The sequence below is a fragment of the Miniopterus schreibersii genome (assembly GCF_964146895.1).
Source record: "Miniopterus schreibersii genome assembly, chromosome: 2".
NCBI lineage: Eukaryota > Metazoa > Chordata > Mammalia > Chiroptera > Miniopteridae > Miniopterus > Miniopterus schreibersii.
The window spans coordinates 137,269,583-137,288,299 of record NC_138102.1 but is presented as its reverse complement, the minus strand read 5'-3'; the positions used below and the strand labels follow the sequence as shown (position 1 = coordinate 137,288,299).

General features: G+C 58.5%; 1 protein-coding gene across 2 annotated transcripts in view; it reads left to right on the top strand.

Moving 5' to 3' along the window:
- Window positions 1-18,717, top strand: part of LRP1 (LDL receptor related protein 1) — a 78,661-nt gene that overhangs the window by 58,689 nt on the left and 1,255 nt on the right. For both annotated transcript variants that reach the window (XM_081129020.1, XM_081129019.1), the window contains 43 exons: window positions 95-220; window positions 428-556; window positions 830-949; window positions 1,147-1,260; window positions 1,588-1,737; window positions 1,816-1,938; window positions 2,270-2,386; window positions 2,568-2,696; window positions 2,960-3,082; window positions 3,175-3,315; window positions 3,407-3,597; window positions 4,413-4,596; window positions 4,737-4,822; window positions 4,995-5,114; window positions 5,610-5,797; window positions 5,941-6,146; window positions 6,647-6,835; window positions 7,400-7,548; window positions 8,032-8,125; window positions 8,219-8,335; window positions 8,561-8,680; window positions 9,007-9,129; window positions 9,342-9,467; window positions 9,705-9,821; window positions 10,504-10,610; window positions 10,699-10,831; window positions 11,525-11,644; window positions 11,757-11,879; window positions 12,230-12,370; window positions 12,465-12,599; window positions 12,690-12,809; window positions 13,891-14,159; window positions 14,715-14,893; window positions 15,368-15,474; window positions 15,726-15,842; window positions 16,266-16,442; window positions 16,563-16,703; window positions 16,810-16,983; window positions 17,242-17,403; window positions 17,789-17,963; window positions 18,123-18,224; window positions 18,374-18,438; window positions 18,547-18,637. In XM_081129020.1, coding sequence (XP_080985146.1) covers window positions 95-220; window positions 428-556; window positions 830-949; window positions 1,147-1,260; window positions 1,588-1,737; window positions 1,816-1,938; window positions 2,270-2,386; window positions 2,568-2,696; window positions 2,960-3,082; window positions 3,175-3,315; window positions 3,407-3,597; window positions 4,413-4,596; window positions 4,737-4,822; window positions 4,995-5,114; window positions 5,610-5,797; window positions 5,941-6,146; window positions 6,647-6,835; window positions 7,400-7,548; window positions 8,032-8,125; window positions 8,219-8,335; window positions 8,561-8,680; window positions 9,007-9,129; window positions 9,342-9,467; window positions 9,705-9,821; window positions 10,504-10,610; window positions 10,699-10,831; window positions 11,525-11,644; window positions 11,757-11,879; window positions 12,230-12,370; window positions 12,465-12,599; window positions 12,690-12,809; window positions 13,891-14,159; window positions 14,715-14,893; window positions 15,368-15,474; window positions 15,726-15,842; window positions 16,266-16,442; window positions 16,563-16,703; window positions 16,810-16,983; window positions 17,242-17,403; window positions 17,789-17,963; window positions 18,123-18,224; window positions 18,374-18,438; window positions 18,547-18,637 — 5,920 coding nt within the window. The remainder of the gene's footprint in view (window positions 1-94; window positions 221-427; window positions 557-829; window positions 950-1,146; window positions 1,261-1,587; window positions 1,738-1,815; window positions 1,939-2,269; window positions 2,387-2,567; window positions 2,697-2,959; window positions 3,083-3,174; window positions 3,316-3,406; window positions 3,598-4,412; window positions 4,597-4,736; window positions 4,823-4,994; window positions 5,115-5,609; window positions 5,798-5,940; window positions 6,147-6,646; window positions 6,836-7,399; window positions 7,549-8,031; window positions 8,126-8,218; window positions 8,336-8,560; window positions 8,681-9,006; window positions 9,130-9,341; window positions 9,468-9,704; window positions 9,822-10,503; window positions 10,611-10,698; window positions 10,832-11,524; window positions 11,645-11,756; window positions 11,880-12,229; window positions 12,371-12,464; window positions 12,600-12,689; window positions 12,810-13,890; window positions 14,160-14,714; window positions 14,894-15,367; window positions 15,475-15,725; window positions 15,843-16,265; window positions 16,443-16,562; window positions 16,704-16,809; window positions 16,984-17,241; window positions 17,404-17,788; window positions 17,964-18,122; window positions 18,225-18,373; window positions 18,439-18,546; window positions 18,638-18,717) is intronic.

Here is an 18,717-nt window from a genome sequence, read left to right as displayed (position 1 = left end):
GTGCTGGGAAGCTCAGTGAAGCTGTGGGAGTGGGTGCGGCATTCTGTCTGTGCGCAGCAGAGAGCACTCAGCCCCACTGTCCATCCCGGCTCAGGTGAACTCTCCCCTTGCCGCATCAACAATGAGGGCTGCCAGGATCTGTGTCTGCTTACCCACCAAGGCCATGTCAACTGCTCCTGCCGAGGGGGCCGCATCCTCCAGGAGGACCTCACCTGCCGGGGTGAGACGGAGTGAGGGAGGAGTGCGCTGGCGGGGCACCCTGGGTGCACACTGGGGACCCACTCCTCCCAGACTCTCCAACAGCCCAGCTCCCCCAACCTTTCACCAAGGAGAAACTGGGGATGTCCTCAGTCCCAGGCAGGGAGAGAGATGGGTGCTTGGGGCCCCAGAGCCCCAGCTCATGAAGCTCCTCCACCTCCCTCACCAGCGGCGAATTCCTCTTGCCGAGTACAAGATGAGTTCGAGTGTGCCAATGGCGAGTGCATCAACTTCAGCCTGACCTGTGACGGCGTCTCCCACTGCAAGGACAAGTCTGACGAGAAGCCGTCCTACTGCAGTAAGGAGCCACCTCCTCCAGACCCCTGGCCTCCAGGCACCAGCCTCAGCCCCCAGCAGGGCAGGGCACTGGAGTGAGAGGAGCAAAAGCTCCATGGCACAGAAGGAGTTTTGGGAGCTGGTGGAGGGCAGAACCACTGTGAGCCCTGTGCCAGGCCCATAGCAGGGGCTGCACAGTTTGTTACAGGAACAAATGCATGACGTCTCATCAGGCGCAGATGCAGCTCCTCCGCTGTAGCTGCTGCTGACTCATGGCCTACTCCCCCACCCACAGACTCACGCCGCTGCAAGAAGACCTTTCGCCAGTGCAACAACGGGCGCTGTGTGTCCAACATGCTGTGGTGCAACGGGGCAGATGACTGTGGGGATGGCTCCGACGAGATTCCCTGCAACAGTGAGTGGGAACTGTGCCCGGGCCTTGGACCCACAACCTCTACCCACCCCCACCTTGCCAAGCTTTGTGCCCCAGACCTCAAGGGGTGTGGTTCAGAGCACTCTATGACAGGCTTTGGGCCAGGAGCTCTGGCCTGGGCTGTCCTGGCCCCCACAGGGAGGACCTAGCCTGATGGTACTGGGTGGGCACTGTTCCAGAGACAGCCTGTAGTGTGGGCGAGTTCCGCTGCCGGGATGGCACCTGCATCGGGAATTCCAGCCGCTGCAACCAGTTCGTGGACTGTGATGATGCCTCAGACGAGATGAACTGCAGTGAGTGGTTCCCCTCCCTGGGGCTTCCCTGGAGCCTGCCATGCTACTCCCTCCCTCCTGCGAGGCATTCCTCTCTGTCTTCCCTCTGGCCCACAGGGCGGCCTCTGTCCCTTCACTGCCTGCCTGTCCCACTCCTCCTCGCTGCCTCCAGGCCTGAGCTCCCCTGGGATTCAGGGAGGGAGCCATTAGTGGAAGGTGTGAACAACACCCCACTTGAAGGACACCGTTCAACTTTCCAAAACACACAAAGGCCCCATATGGCCAGCAGCTGTCTGGGAGGGTGTTTGGAGGGAACTGGTGTCACCCCTCATTCCAATCCCCCACCAGGCGCCACCGACTGCAGCAGCTACTTCCGCCTGGGGGTGAAGGGTGTACGCTTCCAGCCCTGTGAGCGGACCTCCCTCTGCTACGCACCCAGCTGGGTGTGCGATGGTGCCAACGACTGCGGGGACTATAGTGACGAGCAAGACTGCCCAGGTCCAGACAGTGGTCAGGTGTGCGGTGGATGGTGGGCGCTCGAGGAGAACAGGACCTTCATGCCTCTCTCACCCCTAGGTGTGAAGCGCCCCAGATGCCCCCTGAATTACTTTGCCTGCCCCAGTGGGCGCTGTATCCCCATGAGCTGGACGTGTGACAAGGAGGATGACTGTGAACATGGAGAGGATGAGACCCACTGCAGTGAGTGACCACAGCATCTCATCACCGGAGCTGGGTGCCTAGAGGACCTGCAGGGGCCAGGGCTTCCCCATAGCCACTAAGACCTTGACCAGGCTCTCTATGTCTCAGCTTCTACCCAGAAATGCCCTCCTGGGAGGAGGCACCCAGGGCCTTCACCCCAGGCCCCCCACCTAGGCCCTCAAGAGAAGGGGGGTCATCTCTCTAGCTCCTGCTGAGTCCCCACAGAGAGGCACCGTGGGTCTCCCTCCCACCCATCCTGTCCCACCTGCCTGCCCAGCTGAATGACCTACCATCCACTCCCCCACCTAACTGTGGCTTTTGACTGCCCCAGATAAGTTCTGCTCAGAGGCCCAGTTTGAGTGCCAGAACCATCGCTGCATCTCCAAGCAGTGGCTGTGTGATGGTAGTGATGACTGCGGAGACGGCTCGGACGAGGCGGCTCACTGTGGTGAGAGGGGCCTGGGATCAGGTTGGAGAGGTGCCCTGGAAGGGATAGATCCCCCACCCCACCCATCCACACACATACACCCTCTTGCAGGAGGGACAGCACAGCAGCGGGAAACTTACCCAGCTGCCCAGCCCTGCTCTGTCTGCTCCTGAGTCTCAGCAGTTCCCTGTTCCTTCCACAGAAGGCAAGACGTGCGGCCCCAACTCCTTCTCCTGCCCAGGCACCCATGTGTGTGTCCCTGATCGCTGGCTCTGCGATGGTGACAAAGACTGTGCTGATGGCGCCGATGAGAGCATCACAGCCGGCTGCTGTGAGTGGCAGGGGTTGTGAGGAGTTGAGTGGCCAACAAGTAGCCACAGTGTCATTTTGCACAAGGGGAAACTGAGGTCAAGAAGAGGAAGTGCTGCAGGGATCACTCTGGTGGTTAGTGGCAGAGCCCTATCTATAACTCAGGTGTCTGGACCCCTTTCCACTGCTCTGCCCACTCTACCACTTAGACGACAGGAAGATCTGGGGCGACAGTCAGCATTTAGTCAGGTGGGGGCTGAGGAGCCATGTCCACCTTGTCCACAGTGTACAATAGCACCTGCGATGACCGCGAGTTCATGTGCCAGAATCGCCAGTGCATCCCCAAGCACTTCGTGTGTGACCATGACCGTGACTGCGCTGATGGCTCCGATGAGTCCCCTGAGTGTGGTGAGCCCAGGGCTGCGGTGGGAAACAGGCCCTGTCCTCAGTGGGATAGGCTGTGCCCAGGCCACCAACCTCCCCCATCCCTCCTCCCCCAGAGTATCCGACTTGTGGCCCCAATGAGTTCCGCTGTGCGAACGGGCGCTGTCTGAGCTCCCGCCAGTGGGAGTGCGATGGTGAAAATGACTGCCACGACCAGAGCGATGAGGCCCCTATGAACCCGCACTGCACTAGTCCAGGTGGGCCCAATGCCTGACTCTCCCTTCTCACCTTGCCCCCCAACACCTGTTCCCAGGACCCCTCTGACCTCCCACTTCTCCCCCTCCCTAGAGCACAAGTGCTATGCCTCCTCACAGTTCCTGTGCAACAGTGGGCGCTGCGTAGCCGAGGCACTGCTTTGCAATGGCCAGGACGACTGTGGCGATGGCTCAGATGAGCGGGGCTGCCACGTCAATGAGTGTCTCAGCCGAAAGCTCAGTGGCTGCAGCCAAGAGTGCGAGGACCTCAAGATTGGCTTCAAGGTGTGCCTGATGGGAACTCCTTTCTCCACCCCTCATTCATTCATTCATTCATTCAGTAACAGCTTATGTAGCACCTACTCTGCCAGGCAGCGTTCTAGGCAGTGGGGACACAGCAGTGAACAAAGCAGAGTTCTGCTTGGCTGGGTCCTGCATCTGTTTGGAAGGTAGAGCCAGCAAGTTTTGCTGGCACATGAGAGAAAGGCTGTGAGAGAACAAGGGGCGTGTAGATGTCAAGTGGGCGATCTCTGGGTCTGCAGTTCAAGGAAGAGGCTGGACAAGAGCAAAATCTGAGAGTTATCACCATAGAGATGACATTTAAGTCCACAAGTCTGGATCAGATTCCCAATGGAGTGAGCGCAGATGAAAAAGGGGAAGTCCAAACCTGAACCCTGTGCTCCACCACCCCAAGGGCTTGGGAGATGTGGGGAGCTGGCCAAGGCCCCTGAGAGAAGGGCAGCAGCTGGGGCTAAAGAATAGCAAGTGAAGAAAGCATCGGAAAGGAGCACGATCAGCTGTCCAATGATGCCCACTGGTCACCTAAGATGAGGCCTGAGCACTGCTCTGTGGATGTGCACATGTGGTGGTCGTTGGGAACTCACTGTAGTGGTTTTGGTGGGGTGAGGGCCAGGTCACTGGCACAGTTGGCTCAGTACCTGTGTGCTGCCTGCCTCCCCTGGCAATTCTGGGCTTTCCCAGTGGAGGGAACCAGAGACCCACGAGGGCTTCTGACCCCAGGTTCAGGGATGGGAGGCTGTGAGCTCCTAGGGAGGCCCAGACCCTTATCCATCCCCAACCAAGGCTCCCTGTGCCTGTAGTGCCGCTGCCGCCCCGGCTTCCGGCTGAAGGATGATGGCCGCACGTGTGCTGATGTGGACGAGTGTAGCACCACCTTCCCCTGCAGCCAGCTCTGCATCAACACCCATGGCAGCTACAAGTGTCTGTGTGTGGAGGGCTATGCCCCCCGCAGTGGCGACCCCCACAGCTGCAAGGCTGTGACTGGTGAGATAGGGCATGAGATGGCCCAGGCAGCTGGGGGCTGTGGAGGGAGGGCTGGAACAGCAGAGCTCATGAGAGGCTGGGGATCAGGGGTGCTAGAATGTGCCCTAGCTAGCAGCTGAGCCAGGATCCTGTGTCTCCAGATGAGGAGCCATTTCTGATCTTTGCCAACCGGTACTACCTGCGCAAGCTCAACCTGGACGGCTCCAACTACACTCTGCTTAAGCAGGTACCAGACCCAGCCTCCTCCCTGCACCTGCCCCCCAGGCCCAGAGCTACTGTCCCACCCAGTACAGCCCCAAATCCTGTGTACTGGGCCCGTGGTCATCACACCTTACTGACTTTTCCAGTCACCCCTCTCCTGACTCTACAGTCAGACCTGTCTCCACCCCCCAATCCAGGGCCTGAACAATGCTGTTGCCTTGGACTTTGACTACAGAGAGCAGATGATTTACTGGACGGATGTGACGACTCAGGGCAGCATGATCCGAAGGATGCACCTTAATGGGAGCAATGTGCAGGTGAGGCCGGGGAAGCCCATTCCCCAGCTGACAAATGTGGGGGTGCAGAGATCCAGCCTCTCCAATGCCCCCACCCCAGAGGGAACTCTTTGTTTCAAAGCCATCTCCCCTTCTCTTCACCCACCTACCACAGTTATTTCCTTCTCCCCCTTCCTTGTTGAGTCATTATATGACTGCTCGTCCTCCCCTCTCCCCCTCCTCTAAGCCCAGAGGAAGGTCTAGGAGATTCCTCTTGCTCTTTCCCTAATTATTAGCAAGTTCCCCCTTAGGTCTGACCTTCCTTACACCTATGCTCCCAGGCACTGTGGAGTTGGGGGAGTGGCCTTTCATCTAGAGACCCTTTTCCTAGAGTCTTGGTTGCCACCACACCCAAGGCTGGCCCTTTTCCATTGTCCTCACAGCCAAGTTCCCCACTTTACACATGGGGAAGCTGAGCCCCAAAGAGGCTGAGGGTTCCACCCCAGGGCACTCAGGCTCTTTCTTCCTTGTCTGAAGGTGCTGCACCGGACTGGGCTCAGCAACCCCGACGGGCTGGCTGTGGACTGGGTGGGCGGCAACCTGTACTGGTGCGACAAAGGCCGGGACACCATTGAAGTATCCAAGCTCAATGGGGCCTATCGGACGGTGCTGGTCAGCTCTGGCCTCCGTGAGCCCAGGGCTCTGGTGGTGGATGTGCAGAACGGGTAAGCGAGCATGGAGTGTTGGGGGAGCGCATGAAAGCAGGCAGCCCGCACAGGCATCCAGGCCCAGCCTCCCCGCATGCAGGTGGGAGCTGGGGGGACCAGTCGCTGGATCTCTCAGGGCTCACTGCCCACACTCCTGCCAGGTACCTGTACTGGACAGACTGGGGTGACCATTCACTCATTGGCCGGATCGGCATGGATGGGTCTGGCCGCAGTGTCATCGTGGACACCAAGATCACATGGCCCAATGGCCTGACCCTGGACTATGTCACCGAACGCATCTACTGGGCCGATGCCCGGGAGGACTACATTGAGTTTGCCAGCTTAGATGGCTCCAATCGTCACGTTGGTTAGTATGCCAGTGCACAGCATACTGCTGGGCACGGCAGACCTGATGGGGCTGGGGGTTGATGCTATGAGGGATCAGGCCTTGGGGGCAAGAGTGAGCATAAAAGCAATAGGGCATGGTCCAGGGGTATGTGGATTCAGAGCACTGCAGGGTGCACCCCTGAGATTGGCCTAGGCATGAGGACCCTTTCTGTGTACAGTTCCAGGTGATGAGGCCCAAGGCAGATGGGAATGGGAGGCCTGGGGTTGGTGTACTTCAGCACTCCCCACTTCCTGACAGGAAACCATGTAACATTGGGGTGCAGAAGCCCACTGTTAGGCAGGCCTGGGTTTGATTTCTAGCTCTGCCACTTAATAGCCATGTAACCTTGGGAAGCCACTGGACCGTCTAGGACTGAGACTAGCACCCACCTCAGAAGGTCATTGTGGACTTAAGGAGGTCCAGTAGGGAAGGCGGCCAGTACATACCCAGCACTGACATGTCCCCTCCCCTATCCAAAGTGCTGAACCAGGACATCCCACACATCTTCGCACTGACCTTGTTTGAGGACTACGTCTACTGGACCGACTGGGAGACCAAGTCCATCAACCGAGCCCATAAGACCACAGGTGCCAACAAGACACTCCTCATCAGCACTCTGCACCGGCCCATGGACCTGCATGTCTTCCATGCCCTGCGCCAGCCAGATGGTAAGTCACCAAGGGGTGAGAGCAGGGGAAAGGTGAGCAGCACAAGCGGCACTTGGGATGAAATGGGGCCCCAGCAGGGTCGGGACCCTCATAGTCTCCCCAGGGGTTCCTGCCAACTCCTCAGACACTGGGAGATTTGAAAGGCTGTAGACAGGCTCTGGTCTGGCTCTCTGGAGCTCAGCCCAGCCTGGTACCAGCCCTGGGGTCCCGCAGCAGCAAGGCCCTGAGGCCAGTCAAATAGGGCAGGTGTGGGTGCTGGGACCCTGAAGGCAGGCAGGCCATCGCTGAGGGAGGGCACAGGTGAGGCAGTGTGGGCATCAGGCCTGGCCTGATCCTGGGACCTCGAAAGGATTCTCATGTCTCTGGCTTCAGCTCTCTCCTGAAAGAGCAAGATTTGGATCCGTCTCACCTCTGCCCAGGAAAGGTCTAGGCAGCCTCTGAAAGACCAGAGAATGTATTAGCAGTGAGCTCTGCCCTCACTCTGCCAGGGGCCAGTGGCTCAGGAAGTGGTGGGCCATACACTGGGCCCAGTCAGCTGCCCTTGAACCAGTTTTTCTCTGGCAGTGCCCAATCACCCATGCAAGATCAACAATGGTGGCTGCAGCAACCTGTGCCTACTGTCCCCCGGGGGTGGCCACAAATGTGCCTGTCCCACCAACTTCTACCTGGGAGGCGATGGGCGTACCTGTGTGTCCAACTGCACAGCAAGCCAGGTGAGGCTCTTCCCCTGGACCTCTATGCACCAATGCCTTGTTCCCTCAGCCCCCCACACCAGCACCTCCACTCCTCCTTGGACCCCAACACCCTCTCTAATGTCCTCACGCATCTGGTTTTCCCACGCTAACACCCCCACATTTCTTGCCTACCTCTTGTCTCCCCACAGCAATACTTTTACACCCGTCACCTCACACAAACACCCCCACACCCTAACCCTGACCCTCCCTCACCAGTGCCCCCAACCCTGACCTCCACACACACACACCCTCACCTGGCTTTCCTACACTCATCAGGGGTGTGTGGGTTCAGAGCATCCCAGCCTTCTATCAGCTCAACCACCCCCCAAAATACGCTGAGCAGCAAAGAGCTGCTGGCTTCCCCCCTTTGCTTCTCTTTTAAAACATCCCAGACCCTCAAAAGAAAGCCTCCTGAGTTCCCCAGACCCCCACCAACCCCTCTTGCCCCCACCTGCCCTCCAGTTTGTGTGCAAGAACGACAAGTGCATCCCCTTCTGGTGGAAGTGTGACACGGAGGATGACTGTGGGGACCACTCAGACGAGCCTCCAGACTGTCGTGAGTGCCCAGGGCGGGGTGGCGAGAGGGCCCTGTGTAGGGACAGCCACACCTGCCCACCGCCCTCCTGATGCTGAGCCTCCCACTTGGCAGATGAGTTCAAGTGCCGCCCAGGACAGTTTCAGTGCTCGACAGGCATCTGCACAAACCCCGCCTTCATCTGTGACGGGGACAACGACTGCCAGGACAACAGTGATGAGACCAACTGCGGTAAAAGACTGCCTAGCTTCCCTCCTTTGTTCCTCCTTGGGATTGGGGTTTCATACTGTACCCCAAGGGCAAGGAATCTCAGCCCACAGCAGCCTCCTCCAGGCTGGTCTCCTGTTGCTCCAGGCCCTGAGCCTACTTTTTCCCACAAAGGGAGTGGGGCGCCCCCTCCCTGCTCCCTAGTCCCTCGTCCACCATTAATGACCCTGCTCTCCTCCCACCCCCCAGAAATCCACGTCTGCTTGCCCAGTCAGTTCAAGTGCACCAATTCCAACCGCTGTATTCCCGGCATCTTCCGTTGCAATGGACAGGACAACTGCGGAGATGGGGAGGATGAGAGGGACTGCCGTGAGTGCCCCAGGCTGTGGGCAGGGAACTGGGTGGCGGGAAAACACAGTTCATGTTGCAGTCTACCCACCGCTGCTTCTAGGGGCTGTGCTGCTCTCAAGTAACGTTAATAGAGGGCAAAATACATTGTATTGGGTGTTATTTGGTTTGCTCATAAAATCTTCATGCTTGGTAGAGAAATGTGCAGATCCAGAAAACGCAAAGCACCAAAATTAGAGATAAACTATCCCTTCCGGGGCAGGGCTTAGAAGAGAGAGAAAATGGTGACCTTGAACTGTGGTGGAAGGCAGAAAGGGCAAATCCTCATTCTGTCCCCCACCCCACAGCCGAGGTGACCTGTGCCCCCAACCAGTTCCAGTGCTCCATCACCAAGCGCTGCATCCCCCGAGTCTGGGTCTGTGACAGGGACAATGACTGCGTGGATGGCAGTGACGAGCCCGCCAATTGCAGTGAGTTGCCTGGCACCCCAGGAACCCAGAGCCCACCTCCCACAGAGAGCCGCCCACCCCCCTCCTCAAGCCCCTGGAGCTCCAGGGCTGTGTCTGCTGCTCCCACCAGCCTCACATTCGACACTCCCAGTGGCCACTCCCACCCATTCCTCACCCTCACAGCACATTCCTGAAAGTAGCCTCCCCTCACCACCCTGCCCACTGTCTTGCAGCCCAGATGACCTGCGGCATAGATGAGTTCCGCTGCAAGGATTCAGGCCGCTGTATCCCGGCGCGCTGGAAGTGTGACGGAGAGGACGACTGTGGGGATGGCTCTGATGAACCCAAGGAAGAGTGTGGTGAGATTCCCAACTCCAAGGGGAAGGCATCCTGCCTAGGTAGAGGTAGGGCGATGGCCACTGATGGGGGCAGACCTGCGCTGCCTGCTGACTGGGTGTCCTCATGGCCTGGCACCAAGCTTCCTGTTCCCACCTCCTCCTGTCTAATTCCCCTGGACATCCTGACCACGCCTGTTTGAGACCCTGACATCTGCCCCCGACTCTGTCCCTGACTCCCCCCTACCTTGCCTCCCCTAGACGAGCGCACCTGTGAGCCCTACCAGTTCCGCTGCAAGAACAACCGCTGCGTGCCAGGCCGCTGGCAGTGTGACTATGACAACGACTGTGGGGACAACTCCGACGAGGAGAGCTGCAGTATGTCCCCCACCCCACTCCACCCCGCCCAGCAGGTGCCCTTCCCTAGGAGATCTCGGGCACCTCCCTTCTCAGCACCCCTGCCTGTACCACCACCCAGCTGCACTAGGGCAGGTGGTTGCCTCCCAGGGCTGGGGGTCAGGAGCTCCTCCCTCCTCACCCCACCCCACTCCATGTTGTGTATTTGAGTTTGTGCCATTTCACCTCATCTCATGTTTCTCTCCATTTTCACACTGTCCTCTTGGGGTTGCAGAGGTAGGTGTCTCTGATGTTCTGTGCTCCCACCACACCCCCCACCTCTGCCCGGAGCCCACCCGTCCCCGTGCTGTGCCCCAGCCCAACATCCTTTACTGGCCGTTTCCTAAACCCCAGTGCTTGTCTTAGTGGTCTGTCCCTTCCCTCCCTCCCCCACACACAGTGTGTCCTGAGGGCAGGGCCAGGGACCCGTGCCCTCTTGTGTGTCTGCCCTAGAGGGCTAAGTGAGCACCCTCTGTGCCCAGCTGGTCCCATGAGGGCAGCCAGTTGGCCGCACAGTATTGGTTGAACATTTTGGTCATTATGCCAGTCAACTGTGGCCTTTAGGAACACAGATGGGTGGTATTACTCTGCCAAGGGCTGGAGATGCCCTCAAGGGCTGAGTGCCTATGCCCACCCTCCTGGGGCCTGTCTTATCCTTCCCTAGCCCCTCGACCCTGCTCCGAGAGTGAGTTTTCCTGTGCCAACGGCCGCTGCATCGCTGGGCGCTGGAAATGCGATGGGGACCATGACTGTGCAGATGGCTCGGATGAGGTGGGCAGGGAAGCCAGGAGGAGGGAAAGTCAGAGCAGGCCACGGGGGTGCCCAGATCTGACCAGGGTGCCCACTCCCCGGCCCACAGAAAGACTGCACGCCCCGCTGTGACATGGACCAGTTTCAGTGCAAGAGTGGACACTGCATCCCCCTGCGCTGGCGCTGCGATGCAGACGCTGACTGCATGGATGGCAGTGATGAAGAAGCCTGTGGCACTGGCGGTGAGCCCTCCAGCTGGCTCCCTGGCCCTCCCCCCCACCCCACCCCACAATAGCCCTTAGTCAAGGGGCCAGCTGGGCTGAAATCCAGCAGAACCTGGTGGGCTATGTCCATTGGCCTCACCCCATAAGTTCCTAGAAAGCAGTCAGTTGCCCTGAGGAACAAAATCCCTGCTCACTCTCTTTTCCCTGGGAAATGAGGTAGTGCCTGCCCCTGGCTGACCTGCTTGGGCTCTGCAGCCTAAAGGGGACAGGATGAGATGACTTTGGGGCTTGGAACAGAGACCCCAACGGTAAGGGCAGGCATCCTGGCTCCGCTCTGGTGGGCTGAGGACAGAGACTGACACCTAGTCTCCTTACTCCAAGCCCAGTGCTCCTCTGTACCTGCCTTTGAACTGTACAGTGGGCCCTGGTGTCCTGCCACAACCACCAGAGAAAGAGGGCTCTCTGGACCCTTCTGCACTCTCTTCCCAAAAGGCCTTTTTCTCCCCTAAATACTAGAGGAGGCAGTTCTGCCCCAGCTGTCTGACTGGTAGAAAATTACACCTGGGTCCCATCTGACTGTACCACTGTCGGCCCGGTGACTCCTCTGGGCCTCTACCTGTGGAGGGAGGCATCTGGGCAAGGTCCTGCCCCCAGCCTCCTGGGCTCAGCGCTCACTGCTCGCTCTTTGCTTTTGCTCCCCCTGGCATTTAGTGCGGACATGCCCCCTGGACGAGTTCCAGTGCAACAATACCCTGTGCAAACCCCTGGCATGGAAGTGCGACGGTGAGGACGACTGCGGGGACAACTCAGATGAGAACCCTGAGGAGTGTGGTAAGGCTCTGAGGGCCAGGGCAGAGCGGGCTCCAAGAAGGGAGCAGAGCTCTCAGGCTCCCAAGTGCCCATCAGCTCATCCCAGGGCTGATTCTGGCTCTGTCTCCTGCAGCCCGGTTTGTGTGCCCTCCGAACCGGCCCTTCCGTTGCAAGAATGACCGCGTCTGCTTATGGATCGGGCGCCAATGCGATGGCACTGACAACTGCGGGGATGGGACTGATGAGGAGGACTGTGGTGAGCAAGGGGCCAGTGAGAAGGAGCTTTGGGGACCTCTAGTGGGGTGTGTGCAGGGGGTAGGGGTGGAACAGTGGGAGCCGTGTCAAGAGAATGGACTCATCCGGGAAGGGGAGGTTCCATTGCTGGGAGCCTGGGGGCCCTTCCTAGGGGTAGAGAAGCCCCTGGGGAAGTCACTGGCAGTTTCTTTAGGTCTGGAGGTAGAAACGGAATATCTAACCAGTTTTCTCTGCAAGCTTGAAAATCGCCAAGCTTAGGTCCCACTTTTACCCACCACTGACTGGGGGCCCCTCTGGGAGGAGGGGGCAAGGTGGTGAATACCCAGAACCTGAAGCCCCCACCCTCCCCAGAGCCCCCCACGGCTCAGATCCCCCACTGTAAAGACAAGAAGGAGTTTCTATGCCGGAACCAGCACTGCCTCTCCTCCTCACTGCGCTGCAACATGTTCGATGACTGTGGGGATGGCTCTGATGAGGAGGACTGCAGCATTGGTAAGAGGGGCGTGCTGGACAGCTGGGGGCCAGAGAACCAAAGCCTGGGCCTAGAGTGGCTCAGGGGAGAGGATCCACTCTCTGTCCCCCACAGACCCCAAGCTGACCAGCTGTGCCACCAACGCCAGCATCTGTGGGGATGAGGCACGCTGCGTGCGCACTGAGAAAGCCGCCTACTGCGCCTGCCGCTCTGGCTTCCACACGGTGCCAGGCCAGCCCGGATGCCAGGGTAGGAATGTGGGACGGGGCAGGAGGGGGGAGACAGGCAGAAACCCCAGCCACATGGGGTTTCTCCATGACCCTCCCGTGTAACCCCCAGATATCAATGAGTGCCTACGCTTCGGGACCTGCTCACAGCTCTGCAACAACACCAAGGGTGGCCACCTCTGCAGCTGTGCTCGCAACTTCATGAAGACGCACAACACCTGCAAGGCCGAAGGTACGGAGCCTGAGTGTGAAGAAACAAGGAGAGTGGGCGGGGCTGTGCAGCACCAGGATATAAAACAGGGGGACCTAGAATGGGGAATTTTCTTCCTCACACCCTCACCCAAGTATGGAACCCCAGACCTGCAGGAGCAGCTTCCTGTGCACTCTCCTGGTAGCCACACAGGGTGTCCTGGGCTGGCGCGTCTGGGGTGGGGGCAGCACACACACTCCCACACAGGCCTCTTCACCCACCACGCCCAGGAGGAGCACACACAGCCACCATTGCCACACTAACAGTCACATGTGCCCCATCTGCATATTTCCTTTATGTTTCTGTTTTTTTAGCTTTATTAAGATATAATTGACAAAATTGTCAGATATTTAATGTGTACAAGGTGACGATTTGATATATGTACAACTTGTGAAAGGTTTCCCCCATCAAGTTAATTAACCCATCCATCACCTCACATAGTTACCTTTTTATTTCTGAACATGTAAGTTCTCGCCCATGTGCGTAGACACACACCTGCAGCTTCCTCGTGCCTGTGTAGAAACACGCCCACACCCCCGTGCACGTACACCCCCATGCACACTTGAGGGCATGCATAACCACATGACCCCACCCCATACACCCAAGTGCACTCCCATGCGCATGCACGCTTCCACCCCTCCATGTCTGCGCACATAAGCCCACACGCGTGTGCACCCGCGAACACACGTCAGCCAGTGTGTAGCAGAGAGCCTGGTGATGCCAGCCAGAGGCCATAAAGAGGCAGAAGTCCCTAGGGCTGGGAGAGCAGGGACAGCCTTCCAGAGTAGCAGGTCCTACTAGATAAGCTCAGGGGAGGAGAGGAGGAAGGGCATTCTGAGGGCTGAGGCTGGCACTGGAGCAGCGGGATGAGCAGAGGCTTCTGACAGGGGAGACTGTTTGATTAGGAGAGAAGACAGTGTAGAAGGGGCTGGGCTGGGTGGGGGAGCACATCTCAGGTACATTCCTCCCAGCATCAGGCCCACAGCCCCCAGCCCTGGCCCCCAGCCTTGGCCTCTTGCCCCTGCCTTTCTCCACACCCAACACCTGCCTCTTGCCCCTCCAGGCTCTGAGTATCAGGTCCTGTACATCGCTGATGACAATGAGATCCGCAGCCTGTTCCCTAGTCATCCCCATTCAGCTTACGAGCAGGCCTTCCAGGGTGATGAGAGTGTCCGCATCGACGCCATGGATGTCCATGTCAAGGCTGGCCGCGTTTATTGGACCAACTGGCACACGGGCACCATCTCCTACCGAAGCCTGCCCGCCGCTGCACCTCCCACCACTTCCAATCGCCACCGGCGAGAGATCGACCGGGGTGTCACCCACCTTAATGTGAGCACCCAGTCTGGGGTGGGGTCTACATCGCCTGAGTGGAATGAGACTCCAAAGAGCAGCTAGTTCTGAGCAGAGTTTGAAAAGGACAGTGGAGGAGCAGAGGGCAGGACTGGAGGGCAAGGGCTGTCAGGATTACGTCGGAGGCACAGACCACAGGTGGCAGAGCAGTGAAAATCTCAGTCATTCGCTCTGCCACACTGCAGCCCAGTGCAGCAAGGCACTGTGGGCACACAGGCCTTCAGCAGCAGAGCCACATCTATTTCCTGATCATCACTGCCACCCACTGTGTCAATCTTGGCCAACCTATTTGGCCTCTCGGGGCTTCACTTTGTTCCTGAATAAAGCAGGGTAATAATATTTAATCCAGCAAAATATGTGACAGCGGTAAGTGTGGTCCATAAGATAAGTGTCTGTTGAATCTCTTCAAAGCCAGGGGATTAGCTCTCAGTCTGGGATGAGTTTTTAGAAGATAGGCTGGCAGAGTTGGGGGGTGGTTAATGAGAAGGAAGACAAAAGGTGGTAGCTCCTAACACTGTGAATCCCCCAATTCAGATTTCAGGGCTCAAGATGCCAAGGGGCATTGCCATTGATTGGGTGGCCGGGAACGTGTACTGGACTGACTCTGGCCGAGATGTGATTGAAGTGGCACAAATGAAGGGCGAGAACCGCAAGACGCTCATCTCTGGCATGATTGACGAGCCCCACGCCATTGTGGTGGACCCGCTGAGGGGGTGGGCAGGGCTCTGGGGGAGGCACCTGTGCTGGGACGGGTGGGGGCCCAGTACCCCAGGTGTGCTCTTTCCCTCCCAGACCAGCCTGGGGTTGAATCTTCCTCAAACTCAGGTCTTCCCACCTGCCTCACCTTGGCACTCCCCAGTCTGCCTTTGCCCAGGACTCCCAGCTGCCTGCTCAGATAGGGGCCTGACTTCCAGTTGGCTAGCTGTCCTGGGCTGCTTCTCTGCCCCAGGGGGAGGCTCTGCCCACATAGCTGACTCTGGATCAGCACATTGTGGTTTTAGAGTAAAAGAGTCTTAACCTGGTCAGGAAGCTGATCCCTCTTAATTCTCTGTGGAGGAGGCAGAAAGAATGCACTCCTCCCAAGACCCAAAAGTCCCTGTGCCCAGGCCAGGAACCTGGTGGCCTACCTTAGTCGGCCTCTTGGCAGCCTCAGGTCCTACCCACACTCACTCCTTCTCCCTCCCCAGCATCATGTACTGGTCAGATTGGGGGAACCACCCCAAGATTGAAACTGCAGCGATGGATGGGACCCTGCGAGAGACACTGGTACAGGACAACATCCAGTGGCCCACAGGTCTGTGGTAGCAGGAGACAGGGTGTGGAAGGGACAGATTCGCTGAAGTCACACAAAGGCTAGGGAGGGGGCGGAGTTTAGATGGATGGGACAGATGGGTTTTGGAAGCTTTTCCAAAAGAAGTGATTGGGAGTGGTTATGGGAATAGGATGGAACCGTCCCATAATGGAGACAGTTCTGCCTTCTCCCCTAGCCTGAGGTGGGATAGAATGGGATAGGCTGGGCCTCACCATGCTCTCTGTCTTCCCCAGGCCTGGCTGTGGATTATCACAATGAACGGCTGTACTGGGCAGATGCCAAGCTCTCAGTCATTGGCAGCATCCGGCTCAATGGCACTGACCCCATCGTGGCTGCTGACAGCAAAAGAGGTCAGCGTCTGACAGCAGCCTCAGCCAGCCCTGACCTCGCGCCTCCCGTCCCCTCCACTGAGCCCAAGGCCTCCCCTAGTGCCTGCCAGCTGGACTCCTCCTGCCCCAACCCTGTAGGCCTGAGGCCCACTCTGACCCTCTGGCTCACTTGTCCATTCATTATACTAATGAATATTGAGTTCAATGGAAGCAACAGAGGTGGCAGTAGGAACTTGGCAAATGTGGGAAGAGGCAGCAGAAGTCAGTTCTGACCCCAGAAGTCTAGAGGTGATGGGACCTTGTGGCAGTAGTAGCCAGAGGAGGAAGAAGAGGTTGGGGGCATTTGGTTTTGGATATGGTGGATTTGAGGTGCCTGAGAACCATGAAGGCCGGTATCCTGGAGAGTGCAACCAAGGCCTGAGTCCTCTCCGTGTCCTCCCCCAGGCCTAAGTCACCCCTTCAGCATCGATGTCTTTGAGGATTACATCTATGGTGTCACCTACATCAACAATCGTGTCTTCAAGATCCATAAGTTTGGACACAGCCCCTTGATCAACCTGACAGGGGGCCTGAACCATGCTTCTGATGTGGTCCTCTACCACCAGCACAAGCAGCCTGAAGGTGGGCAGGGGAGGCCTGGGGACATCGAGACTCCAAGCTGTGGCCTCGGTTCCTGGTGGGCAGGGGAGGGTTCTGGGTCCACAGGGTTCAGCTTCCTTCCACCCTGGCCCACACCTGCAGTGACCAACCCTTGTGACCGCAAGAAATGTGAGTGGCTCTGCCTGCTGAGCCCCAGTGGGCCCGTCTGCACCTGTCCCAACGGGAAGCGCCTGGACAATGGCACCTGTGTGGCTGTGCCCTCACCAACACCCCCGCCAGATGGTATGCTCACACCCTTGCCCTGTCCCCCACTCCATGCCCCAGGGCCCTCCTCCCTGCAGCCCCTGAATTCCCTCTCCCTGGCTCTGGCCTATGGTCCTTCCTGCAGCTCCTCGGCCAGGAACCTGTAACCTGCAGTGCTTCAACGGCGGCAGCTGCTTCCTCAACGCACGAAGGCAGCCCAAATGCCGCTGCCAGCCCCGCTACACGGGTGACAAGTGTGAGCTGGACCAGTGCTGGGAGCACTGTCAAAACGGGGGCACCTGTGCTGCCTCCCTGTCCGGTATGCCCTTCAGTTCTCCCAACAGGACTGCTCCTAGACCTTAGGCCCCAGCTCCCCAACCCTGCCCCGCCTCAGGCAAATCCCCAGCACCTGCCCTACCTTGCTTCACCTTTGCCTCCCCTCATACCTCCTGTCCACAGCCCGGTGTCCCATCCCTCTGCTGTCTGCCTCCCACCAGGACCTCGAGTCCCTGTTCCTCTGCAGTAGGGCTGGTAGTTCCGTGGCCCACAGTCCCACTCACATGTCCTCTCCCACCAGGCATGCCCACGTGCCGCTGCCCTACAGGCTTCACAGGCCCCAGATGCACTCAGCAGGTGTGTACAGGCTACTGTGCCAACAACAGCACCTGCACTGTCAACCAGGGCAACCAGCCCCAGTGCCGATGCCTACCTGGCTTCCTGGGTGACCGCTGCCAGTACCGTGAGTCAACCATTCCCGGGCCCGGGGGAAGGGTGAGGGGACCTGGGGGACCTGAGAGCTTAGAATGGTAGCCTCCGGGGTGAATTCTAGGGAGGGAGGCCATCTGTAGCTCAGCCAGGCCTAAGTTACTGATGCTCCCTGGTGGAGGTGTCGCACTTCCTCTGAGGAAGTGAGCCCTCTGGCATCAGAATTATTCAAGCAAAAGCAGTCCCCTGTCAGGATGCTTGAGAACATCCTTGTACCCTGGAGCCTATGAGGTCAGGGTCACCCAAAAGACCTGGGCTCCCCTCAGGTGTCCAGGTCCCCACCCCCACACATACAACCTATGGAAGTCCCTCATGAGGGTAGGGCTTCAGGCATCTCCTCTCCACCCTCCAAACCACAGGACAGTGCTCTGGCTACTGTGAGAACTTTGGCACCTGCCAAATGGCTGCTGACGGCTCCCGGCAGTGCCGCTGTACCGCCTACTTCGAGGGGCCCAGGTGCAATGTGAATAAGTGCAGCCGCTGTCTCGACGGAGCCTGCACAGTCAACAAGCAGAGTGGGGACGTCACCTGCAAGTGAGTGGGGCCCTGCCCCCACAGTTGTGCCTGGCTAGACCCTGCCTTGTCCCAGCTTTATGCCCCCCATCTGCTCCTCCCAGCCCTGCCCTGCCCCTTCCTCAGCATCTCAGACATTCCTCTACCAACCCTGCCCCAGCATCTCACTTCTTCCTACAGCTGCTCTGATGGCCGAGTGGCCCCCAGCTGTCTGACCTGCGTTGGCCACTGCAGCAATGGCGGTTCCTGCACCATGAACAGCAAAATGATACCTGAGTGCCAGTGAGTTGGGCCTGAGCCTCACAGAGGCCTAGATCATCCCCTTCCGCAAATCTCTGTGGGACCATCAGGATGCTGTGGCCCTTCTCTATTTCCCTGGCAGCCATGGCTCTGGAAGTCGTACCTGCTCAGCTCTGCCCTCTTATCTGCAGGTGCCCACCCCACATGGAAGGACCCCGGTGTGAAGAGCAAGTGGTCAGCCAACAGCAGCCTGGACGTAGGTGGCAGGGGATGGGGAGTCAGGGCTGCCAGGACCTGGAATTGGCTGGGGGGGGGGCTGTGCTTCCTGTGCCTTTTGGACTGTTTCCCACTTTCTCCCCTCTAGATATGGCCTCCATCCTAATCCCTCTGCTGTTGCTGCTGCTGCTACTTCTGGTAGCTGGAGTGGTATTCTGGTACAAGCGGCGAGTCCGGGGGTGAGTTATGGGGAGTCTGGAAAATTCTAGTCATCACCACCCTAGCCTTACGCCTCTAGAATCCCTGCCCCCTGTACTCC